A 19,542-nucleotide genomic window follows, 5' to 3' on the forward strand; every position below is an offset into this window, starting at 1 on the left:
TCTGATGGATTTAATCTAATATTTAATACGCATTGCACAAAATCACAGAACATGAGAAGAAAAACACAGAATCACAGAAATAACTTTCCAGTATGAAACATGACAAAATGTGAAAACATTATGAAGTTGGCATCGGGTTTGACCTCTTCGAGCATTAGAAGAGCTGGTAGTGACGACACCTGGACCCTATCGCCTCTGGACAGACTGCTTTGGAATGATCCACCTCTCTTCCTGTGCTGCTACAGCCAGCCAGCAAAGGTTGACCAGTTGTGTCAGTCTCCTGTTGGCACTAGTCATGTTGGGTCCACAGATGTTCAGCTGGACTCAGGTCAGAAGGAAAAGTAGACCATGGCAAAAATTCAATATTATTTTCCTTAAATTGTTCCATTGTAATCCTGGAACAGTGTGGTCTTGTCTTGTTGTACAATAGATACTTCCAGACAGACATGGAGGAACAGAAAAACTGTTAGTTTAAGGACTTCGGCAGTGCATCATAGAATAGTGAGGTTGTCCTTAATCTGTACCAAAGAAGGTATTAAGAAGATGCCTCCGGACATCACACTTCCACTGAAAGTACTGGTCTAGATTGGTGACACTGTGCATTGCAGGAAACAGTGCTTTCCTGGATTCTATGTACTAGATCAGCCTATAGATTGTTGAAGCAGAACACATAATTCTCTGGGAAAAGTCTCTCACATACAGGTCACCTTCAATCATTCCAATACAGTAGGAACCAGGCAATCGAGAAATTACTCAAGAGGGAGATGGTTAATCTTTTGCTGTTCTTCTGTTTATTAAAATCATTACCAATACATTTTAATGCATTTTTATACAGATTCTTAATCACTTTTAACAATTCAAATATCAAATAATGAGTGCCTGGAGTTTTTATTGAATCACGTGATTTCACATTGTGCTATCCCAAGAGACAATACTACAGATAGTGAGATTATCTGTTCTCTGTTTGAAATTAAACTAGCATTAGTGCCTAATGAGTTATTGATGTAAGACTTGCATATTCATTTTGCATTCGGATATTAACTAATACAGTAAAGTGACATACTGACCTACGGAAATGATAACCGGATGGTGCACCAGCCTTCTTGTCTGTTCTCTATACATGTTTGACTGTTTGACAGGGACTACACAGATATACCCCCATGATTCAAGAGCATCAGACTGATCAACATTAAACTAGATTTACACTTGTTGCTCCAAATCAAAACTATTACAAATTCTACATATCTTTTGTAGGATAAAATTATCTTGCAATTCCATTATACAGAATTGTATTCCATTATATAATGCAGTTTTGCAGAGTTTGATTTTTGTTTTGTGCCAGTATTCCCTTTTTGCTTTTAGCACATTTTGAGTTGGTCCTTTCTCACTTAAATCATTCTGGTCTTTTCTTGAAAGCACTGATTTTCTAAAATGTCACTGGACAGAAGGGTTGGGGTCCCTGGGCTACAGCACAGTAATCTGCTTGCTGACTAGGAGAAGAAAAAGTGTGTTAGGATTGCCTACAGCCAACATCATTGCATCTTACAGCAAATTGGGCATAGATACAAAAACATTAAGATATATTTAAAAATATAGTTTTAAATCAATAATTAATGATAATAGTAGTTCCTAACACTTATATAGCGCTTTTCTGGACATTTCACGCAAAGCATTTTACAGGTAATGGGGACTTCCCTCCACCACCACCAATGTGCAGCCCCACCTGGATGATGCAACAGCAGCCATAATGTGCCAGTACACTCACCACACATCAGCTATCAGTGGGGAGCAGAACAGAGTGATGAAGCCACTTCAGAGATGGGGATTATTAGGAGGCCATGATTGGTAAAGGCCAAATAAACGCACAAACAGAGGAAAAGGCAAAACTAAAAAAATAACTGGGATTGAAAAGCAGTTTTGTGGAGAACTTGTATGAATGCACTGGGATGCTCGGATCCAATGTACACCTGTGGTTCATTACAGTTCCAGGACTGTAAGATTTCAGGGTATGAAGATATGTTTTACATTTATTTTTTTTGGTTATTAGCCAATTGAAATGCAGGCAATTGTTATTTCATTCATGAATTTAAATGTCTCTGTCACTGCAGCTGGGGGAATGTGACTGCACAGACATTCAGAAACCCATTGTTTGGTTGTCTTTCAATCACTGAAACATTTAAACATTATGATATTCATTTAAATGATATTCATATTAATTTATGGCCAGCAGCTATATCACCCTGCAACTCACAACTGGCAACCCACTGAAGCTAAGCAGGTGTGAGCCTGGTCAGTACCTGGATGGGAGACCTCCTGGGAAAAACTAAGGTTGGTGCTGGAAGAGGTGTTAGTGGGACCAGCAGGGGGCGCTCACCCTGCGGTCCATGTGGGTCCTAATGCCCCAGTAAAATGACAGGGACACTATACTGTAAACAGGTGCCGTCCTTCGGATGAGACGTAAAACCGAGGTCCTGACTCTCTGTGGTCGTTAAAAAAAAAGAGTAGGGGTGTAACCCTGGTGTCCTAGCCCTTACCAATCATGGCCTCCTAATAATCCCCAATAATGCCCCCCTTCATTACTCTGCTCTCCTCCCCACTAATAGCTGATGTGTGGTGAGCGTTCTGGTGCACTATGGCTGCCGTCGCATCATCAGGTGGGGCTGCACATTGGTGGTGGTGGAGGGGAGTCCCCATTACCTGTAAAGCGCTTTGAGTGGAGTGTCCAGAAAAGCGCTATATAAGTGTAAGCAATTATTATAATTATTATTATTATTAAATACATTCTGTTCCTTCTTTCGTATGGCAGTTAGTTCAGACTATTCTTATAGTCAAGACATCAGTCCATGAGGTCCACTTGCCTCTACTTCCGCCCCAGCTCGCGGGCTCTCTCAGTCGCAGCTTCCACAGCGCCCATGGCTGCTGCCCGCGTGCCCCCCTGTTCCAGCACATGCAGCCCAAAGATAGTGGTGCCCCCGGGTGTACAAACTTCGGAGCGCAGCTGAGCAGGGTGTTTCCCAGAGTCCCGCAGCAACCTCCCTGCACCCTGTAACACACAAAGATCACAGAGGAAGATGCAGTGTCACATACGGCACCCAAACACTGCAATACACCCAGCACAGGGACTCTAAAACAACACCTAAGCAATTCACTACTTGGCATATCCTGCCTTAACTACTGCTTTTCAATCTGAAATCTCCCTGTCGAAATGCACTGAAAGTGTCCTGGTGTTATATACCTATACATGCAGTATATGTCATAGTATACCTCACATTAAGACAATTAAGGCACAATCAAATTCATAAAGAAGCTAGTGGCTGCATATAAGGCATTCACTAATGATGTACAACTGATTACCTGATTATAGGTAAAGCTCAGCTACAATAGAAATACTTTTAATATTTCAGAAACACAACAGGCACACAGAATTACTGCTTCCATGGCCGTCACTCACCAGCACAGTCTGTGCTGCTATCCGATTGGCCAGAGCACTGGGCATGCCCATTTTGACTCCACCTTCCGCCAAGGCCTCAGCAAACAGATAGACCTGCCAAACCAACCAGACAGGAGTGCTGACGTAAGACAAGCAGAGGATATGTGGAACAAGGCTCTTACCTGCTTTCATTGGTAAAGCAGGCCAGAATCTATCCCATAAGGAGAGAACAAGCTCACAGCTACATTCACCCTGTATGCCCCCAGTATTATGGGTTGTGTCTCTCACCCCCTCCACTGCGTGTTCACACTTCTCCTGTCTGGGAGACACCCCTGTGTCCCCAGGTGTAATCTTTCATCCCCACTGCCATATCTCTTTCAAGCAATGTATCTTGTCCCTTGTAATACTGTTTCACTGACTTCTCTGCCAGAATCAGATGGCAGTCCATCACAGGACCAAGGAGAAAGGACAATTTAGAACCGCCAATCAAATCTGTGTGTCTGGCTAGCGAGAGCAAACTGGATCACCTGCAGAAAACCCACACAAACATGGGGAGAACATGCCAATTCCACCTGGAAAAACATGTCTCAGTCCCCCGCCACACAACAAGGACCAACCCAAAAAAAGGCACCAAGGCACACAGGTACTGTGACACACACACACGTCTTCCAGATCTGGTGACCCAAAAACTGGTTAACCATGCAGTTTGTGTGCTTTCTCTTCACTTCAGCCACCTTAGTTGTAATATCAGCCTTCTGATGGAGTATCTGCACCAGGTCCTGCCTGATGCACACAGGACCAAGCTACCAGGCACCACAGCATTGGTGCTACTGTGTGCTTGGTGCTGTGTTACACATTATAACATTGTATGGCAGGACTTTGCACATGTGGAAACCTTTTTGTGGGGTGTAACTATACAAAGACAAAGCAAAGCGAGACAGTGAAATAATGAGAGACTGAAGGGGTGAAAGAATAGAAATTGCAGGGGGAGCAGTAAAGGGCTGACACAGGGAAAGAGAGCGAGAGCGAGGAGATTTGAGTTTTGGCAGTGAGGGCCTGTACTCACAAAGGCCACACCGCTGCCGCTGAGTCCTGTGTGGGCATCGATCCAGCTTTCCGGTCCCTCCTCCACCAGGCCGCAGGGGGCCAGCAGGGCCTTTAGGAGCTCACTCTCCTCCCCTCCAGCCATCGAACCCTGTGAGAACAGCAGCGCCCCCTCCTGAACCACGCAGGGTAGGTTAGGCATCAGGCGCAGAACTGTGGTGCGAGATGGAAGCAGCTTGAGAGAAAAGGGACGGAGAAGACGGGGAGGACAAGAAAGTACATATTCAATTTCAGTTCACTTACGATTAGGACCTTAAAACCAAAAACAACACTTAAGCCAAATCATCCATAACTTTACGTTTTCTGTCAGGCGTGCCTCAATGCAGGTGAGTGTGCGACTGTGAAGACGTCTGATGACATGTGACAGTAGCTCAGTACTGACACCCAGGTGTCTCCCAGCTTGGCACTGACCTGCTCCAGGGTCGCTATGGTAACACCCGCCGCTACAGAGACAACGGTGTGCCGCAGAGTGACAGCAGGGGAGATCTCCTGTAGCACGATGGGAATGAGGTGTGGCTTCACTGCCAAAAAGACCAGCCGAGAGCTGCGTACTACATCTGTGTTAGAGTGTGACACCACCATTCCTCTTTCCTACAGCACAAAGGGAGAGACTGAAGTTGTGAGATGCCCAGGAACACAGATGCTAACTGAGACACTAAGAAGTGTTGAGTTTTAGATATGTAATTGGAGAGTTTCAGACTTTACTGAGTACTCTCCAATTACACATCCTAAAAAATGACAAAGAGACTAAAAAAGAAAAACCCTATTATGAGAGTACTGGACACTTCTTAGTCAGTGCCAGGGGCTGAGCAATGTTATGTAAAAAGTGGGAGTAACAGTACAGTACAAAAGTACAATAAAACTCAAGTAATAACGCAGCGCTGATCTAAGCCACTCAGTTTGTGACAATAGATCAGAGGTACTCTAGCTGCTGTATTTTTAACAGTAGACATATGAACTCACTTGTTCCAAAGACAGATAAAAGAAATGGAAGATCCCCACACAGATTGCACTTATGTCTTTCTCTTTCTTAAAATTATATTAAATTATATTAAAATTATAGTAATATTAAAATTTGGTTATAAATATTTCTCATAAATATTTATAACAATATTAAGAAAGGAAGGTAAGTAGATCCACAATATTACAGTAAGCCTATGCACGATGCACAAAGGCCTACACATTTTATGCACATTATTTATGAATTGGTGAAACTATATCTCACCACAGCAAATTGGCAGAATCCGGCAATAAAAAGTACAGGCAATGCCGCTGACTGAAGCCTACCTGGAATCTGCCCAGGTTTTTGTCCGAGGGTGCGCTCACCATCACATTTGCGGGCTGCACTTTACCTGCAGGAAAACAAGGGATGAACGGAGGACATTGATGGCATATGTGTTGCATTAGCTTGCAGAGCACAGAATAGACATGCTATCATCTAAAAAAAATGCTAAATACGCTCTAAGGATCCAGATGCATATTATTTGAAGCAGGAACATAATCTCTTCAGTCTCAACTAACAATAGCTACATTTAAACAACACCCTCTCACCCTAACCTAAAGTCAGACCCTAATTATTGTAGGGCTACAATATATCCAATGTGCCTTGGGCTTCTAAAATCAGGGAAAAAATCTAAACAAGCTGTTAATCTTCTTTTATACAGCAACTATATTTTAAGATGCAGTTTGATTTCGTTCAGGGCACGGATATGTTACTGCAGCCTTGAAAGTTGTAAGGATATTACAAAGGCTCTCACTCAAGTCACTCAAGTTCACACTTTCAATACCATTCAGTCTTATAAATGCTGTCTAGTACCGCTTTTGATATGAAATCCTCTGCTTGGTTTCAGAGGTTCCTTACTGGGCCTCCCAAGTGCCTCACTGGTAAAGAGGCTCTCCTGACCACTGGTCATGTCACTAGCTGGCTGTGACCAGGACCGGGGTGGTAGTAAGGTATAGTTGGCCAGGGCCCTCTCAGCTCCCAAGCACACAGTGACCCCTGTGGCTCCAGCTCCAGGCTCCCTGTGGGTGCCAGCTAGCCCATAATGTGATGCGTGAGAGACGCACCTCTCCTCCCATCGGCACTGTAGCCACGACAGAGGTCTATACTGAATGTGAAGTGTTAAAAGACTAGCGGCACAAAGGCAGGTGGGCTAGAGGAATCCGTCTAGCCTTCCTCTTCCTCCCCAGTGTGCAGTCAGGGGGCTTGGAGCTCCCAGGCAAAATGTCAAACAACATAAAATAAACTTTCCAAATTGGGTGGGTATAAGAAAAATAATTTAATAATAAATTAGCTTAAATTAGGTCAATGCAGTACACAGATGTGTATGTAAAATACACATACAGTGTGTAAAACATTTTAGATTTGTTGCACAACCTGTCAGGTACTAAGGGAGTCACAAAAGATACTATCCTGGGCCCTACATTTTTCCCATCCATATTAAAAATATCAAACAGGCATTAGTCAGCTCCTGTGTCCACATCTATCTTATTCCCAGCCCGACTGATCTCATCATCAGTAATGACCAATTTATAGCTCAGTCTCATTAGTAACAGTTCAGCCCATAATTCTGTTGAAGTGCAATATGGCCCGATCAAAAGAGATTTCAAAGGACCTCAGAAGAAGAGTTGTTGAAACTCATAAGAGCTACAAAAGAATTTCTAAAGACTTGGCCCTCCATCAGTCCACAGTAAGGCAGATAGTTTACAAATGGAAGAAATTCGGCACCGCTGCTACGACAAAGGGTCAAATCTACCAAAAAAAGGAAATTTAAAGGAACGGCTCACGACAAACTTTAAACCCCGAAAATGCGGGATTTTGCATACAGTCATCTATCGCAGGCAGAAACTCTACCAAGAAGCCATGCGACACTGAGGAAAGAGGTCTCACCTGACATCAGAAGCCCCTGAGCTATTCCAAACGCCATGTTCCCGGCTCCAATGAAGCCAATTTTAAGATTTGACAAATCTGGCTCCATCTCCAAATCTGAAAAGAAAAATTAAAATCAATGTTACAGCTGTTTTTTTCCCTATAAAATCACGCTAGTTCCCTCCTGTGTATAAATTACTCGAAAACTGGTGAAACACCAAGTAACTCAGCGAGAAACCTGTGATCTCCTACAACCTGTATTATTTATAAAACAGCTTTAGGAAACCGTAGCATTTACACATGAACATAACTGTGTGGTCCATAACTTTAATTACCCGCAACTGTCAATGTTTTGCAGAAGTTTACCGCGGTGATATTAATAATGCATATTAACGTCAACGCCTCAGTAGTAAAATTAAAATTCACTCATGGAAATCCATACATCTGCAATAAAGTGGATCTAGTATAAACTGGATGCAAAATATGTAATAAAAATGTGGTATTCTTTTTATCCAAGCATGGATATCTCAATCTAGTAAATCGTCCAATATATTTGCAGTGAGACTCACCCCTACAGATAAGTTATCAGTAAACTATTTATTTTTAATAACTGAGGGGAAAGAAATAAGAATCGAGTGTAGGACAATCACGCAAAATCGAGTCAGCTCTTTACGAATCAGGAATAATAATATATTACATCCTATACACGTGTCTTTCAGCTAGACAACCATGATATAACCTCGAGTTCTTGTCGGAGATTAGTAGAGGAGCAAAAATGTATGGCCGACCATGTACTTACTCCTTGTTTACTTTCAGATTAATCGATTTATTATTAATAGTTGACGTCTTTGATTAAGCCATTTATTAATAGCGATTTACTTTATAGAATCAAGACCTCGGCTTAATTTAAAATAAAAAGATAGTTACGATTATAAGAAATATAACAACATCAAATATGTAACCGCATCACTAGATAAGCGAGTCTTCGCAACAGAAAGCACCTGACAAAATGTATAGTTCCTCCATCGAAATGACCACCCTTTAGAGAAAGTATTTATTTCGGTGTCAGTGTTCCCATTGAATCCTAAACGAATCAAACAGCATTTTGTTGGAAAAATAATTGTCTAAACGAGTCCACAAATTAATATGCTTTTAATGGACGCGATTTTCTGTTCAGGTTAAGTTTCCGCCACATGACGCCAGGGGTCGCGCCATTCAGCATTTCAATTTTCCTGTTTTCACATTACGGATTTGATTGGCTGATCCGTGGTTATTTAAATATTTTCCCGGGAAGTGATAAATGCTCCCAGCTGGAATACGAATTTTTCTACAGGTCTGTTCAGTCGAACAGAAAGGGTGCATCTCTTGTGTGGATCAGTTGTCGCCTACAAGGTACAACATATCTTGCCACTGGAGGTAAGCGTTGTGTTATAATCGTTTTACGCGTTTTTTCGAATTGTTATCTCTATGATGAGCCGGGTAGTAACTATTATAAGTAACTGGTGAAAAACAACGCAAACATCATACAGGAAATTATATGTACATATTTTGAAATAATGTGAAAACAGTATTGTTAACATTCTGATACCAGATGTTAATACTAGATGGTTACTACTCAGTCATAAGAACAGAACTTGGTGTAACACACGTCGTTTGTGAGTATTGCGTAGTCACAAGATCTAAAATCTGATTATTATAATTCATAACCAAATTAAATTAGCAAAAGTTGGTAACAAATCTATAGGAGTTCTATTTTCTTTGTTAAATTTGTCTCGCGGTTGACAATGGCCATTCTCAAACACAGGGCTAGTTGGACATTGATCAGTAAAGTACGAGTAATGTTTTTCGTATTGATTTGTGATTCCTAAAATAAGTTAACTCAAAACATGTCAAATACGCTTTGTTGTTAAAGCGTTTTGAATGAAATGCATGTCCTGACTAGAAAAAAAAGTAAAAACATAATATAAAAGGGAGAGCCGTTTGGTTGCTGATAGATGAGATCCTGGATCAACTATCCGTTTCTTGACAGAAGCAGGGTATCGTCTTGAACAATATGATAGCTTGTTCCTTTATTTTGAGATGGCATTTTTATATTGTGGTTTTTAGTCAAAAGTTAAGATGTAAGAGCATATGTTTAAAATCATCACAAGGTATCACAAACTGAGGGTGATGGCTTTGTGGAGTGGACAGTGGATTCTGTGTAGGGGAGTGGGATTGTGTTTCATCCCAGGACTATTTAATCTGTAACATTTATTTTGCTGTCTGCTATGTTACACTGAGAACATCTAGAGCTCTCTTTTATTTTTTTCTTGTTGGAAAGCGCTAGAACTAGCCTCTGCAGTGTGATGCTTCTTGTTCTTCACACTTGCATTTAGAAAATATTCAAAAAGGTCGGGGAAACAGAATTTTGCCAAAAGAGACAAGATGTATAAAGACAAAGTAGGAAACATACCTGAAATGGGAGCAATATCTCATGGAGACTTCAAGAGGGCAGGGTAGCATTTTCTTAATTGCTCCAAAAGCTTAGAGACATTAGTATAATTATCATGCATTCTGATCCATGCCCACCACCCAGAAAACTGGTCTCTCGTAAAGAAACAAGAGGGACTTCAAAACCTGCAGAGCCGACTTCTTTATGTCCAGAAAAAGAATAGTTAATACATTCAGGAAGAGAGAAGAATGTGGAAACCCTATTCCCCCCTCAACATGGAACCACAATTTCAGAAAATGAACTTGAGATTTAGCTGGAAATGGAAATAGATTTACAAGGGCCCTTCTCTCTCTCACTGCCCAGATGATGCTTGTGGCTGCTGGCCTACGCTTAATGTCCGCACTGTTTCTCTGGGGGCTCTGCACGCACATCAGGCCTGCGGGAGCTTTTTTTGGATGGATGACGAAGAAGGCAGCCCCTAGCCCAGCCCCCCCTCCACCTTTCGTCCCAGAGGCAGAAGGAGGGGCGCCTCCCCCCTTCGAGATGAGCGTTGCCGATGAGCGTTTCCTGGCCGAGGCCAAACAGCTGGAGTTGAGCCCCTTGGACACCTGCCATTATCGGGTAACCGGCTGAGTCTGTGCCACTTGCAGAGTCTCTGAGCATGGATCCGTCTTCACAAGGGTCCCGATTTTGTGTCTGTGTACTAGTTACCCGTCTGTCTGAATCTTTAGGAATATAGAAATGCAAATCTAACGTCCATAACTCCATTCCATTAGCATTTTACACATCTATATTCCACAAGCAGAAATAGCACCATTTTTGTGGCTGCTTATAGTTCAATGTTATAGTTTAACAATTAAAATGTAGCTTTTTGACATGATGATTGGTGTCTCATGTCATGTTGTCTGAGGTGCAGATAGCAGCTGAACTGTAAAAGTCTAGTTTCCGTGTGCAAGGAGCTGGATCTGAGTGCTGTCAGTCCTTTGATTCACTGGAGAAGAGGAGGACTTCTCAAACGTCTCCCAGTGTAGTTCCAGAACATTATCATCGTGATCATTAGAAGATGGTGCTGAGTATGTGGTTCTTTCTCTTAGGTGATTGCCAAGATCAAGACAACATGCAGCAGCCTGTCAGAGGAGGAGTTGGCCAAGCTAGGCGTGGTCTTATTCAACTGCCAAGCAGAGGTAGAAGGGCGCAGAACCTTCCCCTGCACTGAAGAAATGGTACGGTCCTGAAGGGAGGGGTTTGGATAGTTAGTGAATAGGAGCATGGATTTAAGGAGAGTTCCATATATTTGCAGTGTTCAGTTATTTAAGTATTTTAATCACTTGTACTGTTTAGTTTCCAGTGTACCCATTTATTAAGTCTCAAACCTAAAACCATCTCTTTTTATGATCTATTTTCTTAGTGAGGCAATATTTACCTTCGCCTCCTCCAGTTTCGTTTACGTCTTTTCTCACCCCCTTGCTCTGGCGACAGTATTAACCTCCCTCTCTCCTTCCTCTTCTCCCATTCAGACTATAAAAGAGTGCACGGCGGAGATGGACTCGGACACCTGGAATGCGTATCACATCGTGAGTAACCGGGCACGCTCGGTCTGCTACGCCACGCGCCAGCAGCACTTCCGCAGGAAGGCGGAGTTAACCGTCAACTCTCTCATCTCCTCGGCAGCCAATCAGCTGGAGACCATGAAGACCCTCAAGGTGAGAACGGGCTATACCCTTCTCTCACCCACTGGTGATTCCTGCAGCCCCTGTACCTTGACTGTCTAAAATGGCTGGCTGTGCCTTTTACTGCCTGCAACTCATGTTCTTAATGCAAAACTAACTACAATAAAGTTTTTCTGTCTTTTTACATCTTCCTCTCTGTGTCATTACTTCATCTCCCTCCAACTTGCTCCCTTACTCTCTCATGGATGTTATGGACAAGGTTATTCCCCTCTTTGGTCATCAGGGAGGTGGAGACTGTCAGGGTCAGTCTCCCTGCCTGTTTATTTTCCCCTGTGCATCAAGTGTTTTCTTCCGTGTTTTCCAGGAGGGTCAACTGGAGCTGAAGGAGCTGACAGCCTCTTCAGTGGAGAAGCTGTTGCTAAGTCATGGGGCCCTTCTAGACCAGCAGGGGGCTCTACAGAATGGGCAGCAGCAACTGGACTCAGCCATTAACTCGAACCTGGAGCGACTTACCCGGGAGAAGGAGCTGATCAGCTCTGGGCAGGAGCTGGTGGCACAGCTAATCCAGCGCATCACGCAGCGCATGGGTAGGACATGAACGCGCGTTGACTGCAAAACCAGACGCATCACTTTACCAGGGAGGGAAATCAAATTCCTCATCCACAACGTTTTTAGATTTTATTTCGCAACCAGTATGCTGTCAAATCAGAATCACTTTATTTGCCAAGTACAGTATGTTGCACGTATAAGAAACTTGATCTGGCGTCTTGGTGCCAAAACCTAGATGGAAACGATCAATAATGCGTGTACACCTCACACAAAGATGCACAGGTCAACGGTTAAAAATGCACTGCATCCTGTATTCATGTGTTGTGGTTAAGCAGGGTGATGGCCATGGGGAAGAAACTGTTAAGGTGGCGGGCAGTTTTAGTTCTGATCGACTGAGCATCTCCCCGAGGCCAATTTTTTAAAAGGATGATATTGTAGATGAAAGGAGTCATTCACAGTCTTTTCTGCTCACTGTTTACACTGAGTTTGTATAGGGTTTCAGTAGATGGCAAAGGACAGCCCGTGGATGTCTGCACAGTGGACAGTGTGTTGCAGTTTGCCTCTGGAGTGGACAGACACATTGTCAAACCAAACAGTTCTAATAGTGGCTCTATAAAATTGAATGAGAACTGATGCAGGAAATACAATCTCTGGTGCACTTTCTTTGTGATAATATTTGCATCACATTTGAGGGTCATGAGATGGTTATTGCTATTATCTTGAAAGACACTCCCATACTCATACCCCTTGTCAATGTCTAGGGGGATTAGTTTTGGAGGGGTCTTCCGAAAGATATTTAACAATTCCACTGCTTTGAAACTGGTGTTTACTGGAGGTAGAGGGCGAACAGCAATAGGATACATGACAACTTACATACTTAATATATAATAAGAGCCATCATCCCACACCAAGAGGTGGGTATTTCAAACCTGCTCACTTTTTTTGGTGAACATTTGTACAGACCGACTCGTGGAGTTAATGTTGAATGTATTCTTATCTTTATCCCACTTCTGTCATGTTTCTGCTCTCTCTGTCTTTAGAAAATGTTAGTGAGCACTTGAAAGGTCAAGGATTGGAGCTTCAGGATGGACACAGGGCTATCCTTGCTGACCTGGCAGAGGTCAGGGGTCAGGCAAAAGACATCTACAAGAAAATAGGTACATTGTATAATAAGTTTATTATTATGAAGATTATATTTGTATAATACCATTTTATCAGGTCTTAACCAGAGTCATTGGTTCTTTTATCATTAAACTTTACCAAATACTGTTACAATCCACAACATGGTAAAGAAAAAAAAATCACTGTGAACTCTGACATCTGCAGCAAATTTGATCTTTGACCTGTCTGCCTCTGTTTCACTCCTGCTCTCGCCCTCTCTCTCACAGAGCAGAACCTGTCTGGGTTCCTGCTCTATCAGAACCGCACGGCCCACTTCTATGATGACCTTATGGGGAAACTTCAGCGAATGAACAGCACTCTGGGACTGCTGGTCCACTACCTGGACGTCATGCAGGGGCGACTGGAGGACAGGCTGCGTTCAATTCAAGGATACCTAGGATGGGCAGGTAACCAACTCCTTCAGCAATCCCTCTCATTTCCTGCGACCTGTGTGGAACACCTGTCACTTCCTGTGAACACCAGACTTGCTTTAATTTGATTTGGTAGTCCTTCTTCAAATAAACATTCCTGCCACATCTGTTTTTAGCACTGATCAACATGGCCACGCAACATTCCTTAAAGCTGTCTTCAGATTAATCTGGACAAATTCTTTTCTTTTCCTCAAGTCCTGTTGGGAGAAGTAGTTCATTGCCCACACTGTGCTGTTGTGCTTCACTGTCAGATTCAAATAGTTGCTTTGCAGTGTTGCACTTCAGAAATGAAACAAAGTATCCATCCAGGTACAACACATTCATTAAGGGTTTAGGTAAATTTACAAAGAATAATGGTTTGAGTTTCTGTGGTTCACCACAGAGCGACCATTTTTTGTTCGAATGTTTTTTTAAATAAGGTTCACGCGCTTGGCCTTGCTCGCACTGACTGCTGGCCATTTAGTAAATATGCAGTCAATTTACACAACAACGTATTATTAACATCACCGCTAATAATAATAAAAACAGCAGTTACAATGGAACAGGTCAATTTTGCATTACAGCAGCGGACCATTGATATTAAACCTTTGTCTGTATGTGATGCGTTTTAGATGGCAGTGTTTAAAGGTCTTATGTTTATCCTTAGAATATTGTGCGCATCTGTTTATATCTGTGTTGTGAAGTGCATTCTTAAATTGTGTACAAGTATAGAAACCACTGTTTCCTAACATTACTTGGCATGTTTTCTATGGTAGGTGGTGTTATTAGACCTTTGTCTGTCCTTCAACAATGGAGGGACGTTGAGCTGCACTAATGTCTGTTTTATGGTCTCTCTAGGTTGCAGTCTGGCGGCTGTGTCCACGTGTGTCCTCCACGGGGGTTATTTCCTGTTGTCTGCAGTGCTGATGTCTTTCCTGCACACCCCAGGTTTTTCTCGCGCCGCCCTGCTGGTGATGGTGCTGTTCAATGCCGTGGCCGAGATAAACCAGCAGCCTGCGCTTGACTTCACCGGCCTCAGCCTGCTGCTGCTCCTTGTCTCAGTGGGTAAGGCCGTGATTAGCGAAAGCCAGAATCGCCCTTAAGCTTCTGACACGGGAGAGCAGTCAAGAATTGGACCAGGAAAATTGCAAGTGTCAGTGTTGAAAGTGTTTGATTTTAATAATTCCTACTATGGACCACCTTGGGGATGCAGATATTGTATTTCACCATTAAATTGCCCATTTCGTATGATAGGGAGCAATTCCATTGTAATCCATTAAATGGGTAATGTGTTAAATTAGCTAATTTTGGACTAACATCTAAGTACTCTTCCGTCCTTGAGGACCAGAGTTCTGTAAATTGAACAGATTTCTTGATTCATCAGTAGCTCACAAGAGTTGTCAGTCTGTCTACTTGGTTGGTGTTCTCCAGGACCAGGGCTGAAGACCTCCGGTCTACTTGCTAGAGTCAAGACTGCAGTGATCCAGAATACTGGCTCAGAGCTGGTGGCTGATCACTGTGCAGCATGGATGTGAGGTTTAGTTGGAATTGTTCTCTGTTCAGGTCCACTCTGGAAAGAGACAGACCAGGTGTTTGAAGCTGCTGTTACGTGGTTATAGACAGTTATTAAAAAAAGGAGCAAGACCAGTAACCCTGTAATTGCTTCAAGTTGGAGAGCACAATCATTGCTGTTTCAAAGTGGCATTTTAGCCTGTGTGTTTCCATTGAACACCTTTGACAAATTCATTAAGCAGTTCCCCTTTAATGCAAATGCATAGGTTTTGTTCATTCTGCCATTTGGTAATGAGCACTTGTTCTCAACAAAAAAAGTTTCTTAATCTGTTTTGCCAGTTAGTTGTAACTAAGGACTGAGTTCTGATCACCTGTTTTCAGTTTAAGTTCTGCTTCTGTTCCAGAATAGAGCAGGATTGAGAGTGGTAGAGTTTCAGAGTTCTGTTTTGTGAGCAATGAATTAGCCAGCTACTAATTTATGTGGCTGATCCTTTTATTCAAAGCAACATTTGCACTCATTTATACAGCTGGGGAGTTTAACTAAAAGGTTTTTGGGTGAAGTACTTTGCTCAAGAGTGCAACTAGAGGGTCTTGGGATTTGAACCTGCAACCTCCTGCTAATGAGTCCAGAACCCTAACCACTCGAGTAGAGTACCCATTCATGGCGTTAACCTTAACATGCTGCTATGCAGTTCTCATAGTCTCGTTTCCTGCCTTCTGTTCATGTTGATGGTGATGTTCATTCCAGGTCACTGGTTCCTGCTCCAGCTGTTCCAGGGCTGTGTGAAGCTCCATCGCCGGAGAAATGCCTCCCCACCTATGCTATGCCCAGGGAATACAGCCTCGGAGACAGAGATCCTCAAGTTTGGTTGCCTGACCTCATCTACCCCCGACAGGTCAATCACAACACCCTCCTCCTACTTTGTTTTTCATTACAGCTAGGAAAGCCAGGCCAGGGACGGGAAGAGAATGGTCCATAGTGAGATTTTACAGAGAACAGCCACCTTGTACTGTGTACCCCAAAACAGATACCAACATCTCAATCAGGGATTTATAGTTGAAAGAACTGAAGTGATATTGCATCTAACCTGTGACTCTCTGGTTTTCACTACTTGGACAGATCATAGAAGCCTTAGAGGAGAGTCATGGGGAGGGCATCCCGATTTGAATTGATCTTAAGATCATCAATGCCACAGCTGAGCAGGAGATGTCTGCAGTGTGTTTTATAGCTGTTAAATATTTGGAGAGCTCTTTTAAGCTTGTAGATATGACTGACAGGAGTATTGCAAAGCTCAAAGTCCTGCTGGAACTGGCCGATCTGGAGCAGTCTTGTCTTCCTTTGATCCTCTCTTGATGCATCTCCATCTGCAGAGGTCCAGGAGAGGCTGGTGTGAAGCTGGAGCAGGACAGTTACATCTTCGGTGAGTGAAAGGCGCAGTGCTCGGTTCTCAAATAGCTTTTTATTTTTCCTCCATGCATCTGCTTTTCTATAACAATGAGAAAAAGGGTAGAAAGGAGCTGTGAAAGTCACTTCTCGGTCTCTCCTTCCTCCTCTGTCAGACGAGCCCAGCCTGGCCGGCGTGTCTCGCCCCCCTCAGGCGACCCCCAGCCACTCCACTCCGCTGTTCAAGAGCCGGCACAGCCTGCCGGGGGTAAGAGCGAGTCCACAGAGTCTGTCACCTGTAGGCACTCCGTTCACTTCTGTGCTGAAACATGGTGCTACAGTCTTCCTGAATGGTTGGCACAAACGCCACACAGACCTCTAGGTCTCCTGAGGAAGTTGGGAAACATTACTTAACTTTATCAAGAAGTTCAATTATAGATTATCTAGGTTTTTCTAATTTTGTGTTGATATCGGAGTACTGACCTTTACAAGTTCTCTTAAATTAAACGTTACACACCTAACAATTTAAAAGTTTTTAACAAAACTGCCATTTTAGCTGAGGCTTAAATTAAATATTTAAGGGCTTTGGGTGTGAGACAGTTTTCAAAAGGAGTGTGTTGACGAAACGCTGATGGGTAGTTTTCTGCCAGAAGTTTTGACCTGTGAGATTTTTTTTAAAAGCGTTTTCCCGACGCAGGTAGCGCTAGAGGGCATACGGCAGAGGAATCTGGTCACCCTGTTGGATGCTGTGAGTGACTCCCGTAGCTCCAGTCCTAACGTTTCCACAGCGAGCATTGGGTGAGTGGGAGCCCCGCCCCTCCCTGTGTCACTCCTACAGTGGTTGAGACTGGTTTACTTCAAGCAGGCCCCACCCTTGTGCACAAACTAAGATATGCCTGACTTTCTCCGTTTCCATACTGTGCTTTTGCCCTCCCTTCACATCCCATCTCCCTTTTAGCTTTTTGTTCTGAGTTTCTACTGTGCCTTGCAAAACTATTACCCCTTTCCAATGAGGTCTCATTTTCTTGAATTACTTAGGATGTGCACACTTTTTAAAGTAAATATTTTTCATCAAATCTTGAGTCTCTAATTTATCACTTTTAGAGATGAAAAGTTAAATAAAAACTCCAAACGTATTTTTATCTCATTTTCTTGGCCATCAGTCTTTCCTATGGCAATCCTGAACTAGTTCAAATCAACAAAATTTCCACAATTAGTTGAATGGAGTCTGTGTGCAGTAATAGTGGTTCACATGATTTCACTATAAATACGCATCTGTGTAGGGACCCTCGGTCAGAATTGTCTTTTGAGCAAAGGCTCATCCATAAAGACCAAAGTGTTCCCAAAACAACTTGGTAATGTTGTAGAACAGTACAAATCAGGAGAAGGGTATTAAGAACTTCAGCTACACAGAATCTGATTAATCTGGAATGGAAGGGGTGAATAAAAAATATTCACTTTAAAAATCGTCCTCAAATGCATCATTTGTAATTCGGCAATTGAATTTGACAAGATACTTCCATCATTTTACTTTCTTTTCCCATGTTTAACGGGTCTGAAACAGTTCCTGGAGGACCTGGTGTGTCTTCTGGTTATTGTTCCACATGAGTCCTTGGAGACATAGTTGGTCTAATTTAACCATACTTCTGCGGTGATTGCAGACTACTCTACCTTCATTGAAGTCAATCTTTTGTTAATTAAATGTAAGGGATGTTAAGAAAACACCTCTTTAGGTGTAAGAGAATTAGGCTGATTACCTCGTGGTTCCTGCCTTTTGGTGCATGGTCTTTCTCGGGTTGCATATGAAATTACCACTCATCCTTCTCTCTTCTGCTCACTCTGTACTCTCTCCATCTCCCGGCTATGTAAACTTTTTTTTCCTTCTCTCCGCGGGCAGTTCCATGTCCGGCAGACAGCTGTGCAACGGCATCACGAAGATGGGACAGGCATGTAAGAAGAGGGCGGTGCTGGGCCAGGACTACTGCAGATTGCACGAGGGTGGCCACACGTCCTACAACCCCCCCCTCTGATGGCCCATCCCACACCACTCCACCGCCAGTCCTGCTGTCTCCGGGAGACAATCGGCCTCACTCCACACGAGGTTTCGATTTCTTAATACTTCAATACTTTCTCTGGACCTCAGTATTGAGATCAAGTGCATCTTATTAGCTATAAAATTATTTTAGAAAACATTGTCCAATGAAGCCATTGATTGAATTGGTTAACAAATACAGGGGTCTGAGTGACTAGTCTCACAACTGTTCTCTAGTCCAGTGTTTCCTGATTCCAGTTCTCTGCACTTCCACACCTGCTGGTTTTTGTTCCAAAAGAGATCTCTGGTTTCTTTTAACTAAAAACCTGTTCATGATTTTAATATATTTGGAACTTTGATATTTATGTAAAGGATAAAAGGGAACCTCCAATATGCACAGGAGGAAAAACACAATTGAATGATTTTAGAGCTTGGTAACCCCTATTCTAGACCTTTCTGTTCCCTTTCTTCAATTCCCAGTCAGTCCGTTCCAGTTCCTTGAGTGTCTTTATCCTACGTGGGTCAGATTGTAGTAACTGCTGACCTCCAAATCCGATCCGCAAAGGCTACACTCTGGTGGGTTAAATCCCATGATGTTTCTTACTATGGTGGGGGAGTGGTCGAGTTAAAACAACTGTAAATCTGAGTCTTTGAGGAGCCTGATGTAGCGATTACAACAGCCGGGTTAGTTTGGTACTGGGGTACAAGAGTTGGGGGTTCTTAGGCAGGTCTTTTATTACATATGAATAAATCAGTACCAGTCATCTTTATGTGGATGTGGTTGCACTGTGTGTGCTTAGAATGGTCGGGGGGAAAAAAGTATGCAAGATTTATACCGGCCAAGTGAAAAGATTAAAAATTGTCCAAGTTGAGGTTATAGGTCTCTGCTTAGTGGTCTGTTCTCTCTCAATTATGTGGCCTTGTATGTGTCTGTTATTTATATTGTAATTTTTATTTTTTCACTTAAAATAAACAAGTTTTTCCTGTCTT

At 42.8% G+C, this 19,542-nt stretch overlaps 2 protein-coding genes across 3 annotated transcripts; one reads left to right on the forward strand and one right to left on the reverse strand.

Annotated features, from left to right (window-relative positions):
- Nucleotides 1-774: 774 nt before the first annotated feature.
- On the reverse strand, nucleotides 775-8,113 carry pycr3 (pyrroline-5-carboxylate reductase 3). 2 transcript variants are annotated; one of them, XM_088919655.1, is made up of 7 exons: nucleotides 7,973-8,070; nucleotides 7,425-7,520; nucleotides 5,822-5,886; nucleotides 4,946-5,125; nucleotides 4,497-4,709; nucleotides 3,452-3,544; nucleotides 775-3,043 (listed from the first exon to the last, which is right to left on the reverse strand). In XM_088919655.1, exons 2-7 carry the CDS (start codon nucleotides 7,510-7,512, stop codon nucleotides 2,861-2,863), a joined length of 822 nt encoding a protein of 273 aa, XP_088775781.1. In that variant the 5' UTR covers nucleotides 7,513-7,520; nucleotides 7,973-8,070; the 3' UTR covers nucleotides 775-2,860. The 2 variants fall into 2 exon arrangements, with proteins under 2 accessions (XP_088775781.1, XP_088775782.1); XM_088919656.1 differs by lacking the exon at nucleotides 3,452-3,544 and having other exon boundaries at nucleotides 7,425-8,113.
- Nucleotides 8,114-10,197: 2,084 nt separating this feature from the next.
- bmb (brambleberry) lies at nucleotides 10,198-19,542 on the forward strand. Its single transcript, XM_088919657.1, has 12 exons — nucleotides 10,198-10,455; nucleotides 10,929-11,057; nucleotides 11,352-11,537; nucleotides 11,869-12,091; nucleotides 13,094-13,210; nucleotides 13,442-13,621; nucleotides 14,483-14,689; nucleotides 15,885-16,032; nucleotides 16,508-16,557; nucleotides 16,697-16,788; nucleotides 17,218-17,318; nucleotides 18,418-19,542. The coding sequence occupies exons 1-12, from the start codon at nucleotides 10,198-10,200 to the stop codon at nucleotides 18,548-18,550; spliced, it is 1,824 nt and encodes a 607-aa protein (XP_088775783.1). The 3' UTR covers nucleotides 18,551-19,542.

This window comes from Atractosteus spatula, chromosome 6, assembly GCF_055471065.1.
Source record: "Atractosteus spatula isolate fAtrSpa1 chromosome 6, fAtrSpa1.hap1, whole genome shotgun sequence".
Lineage (NCBI taxonomy): Eukaryota > Metazoa > Chordata > Actinopteri > Semionotiformes > Lepisosteidae > Atractosteus > Atractosteus spatula.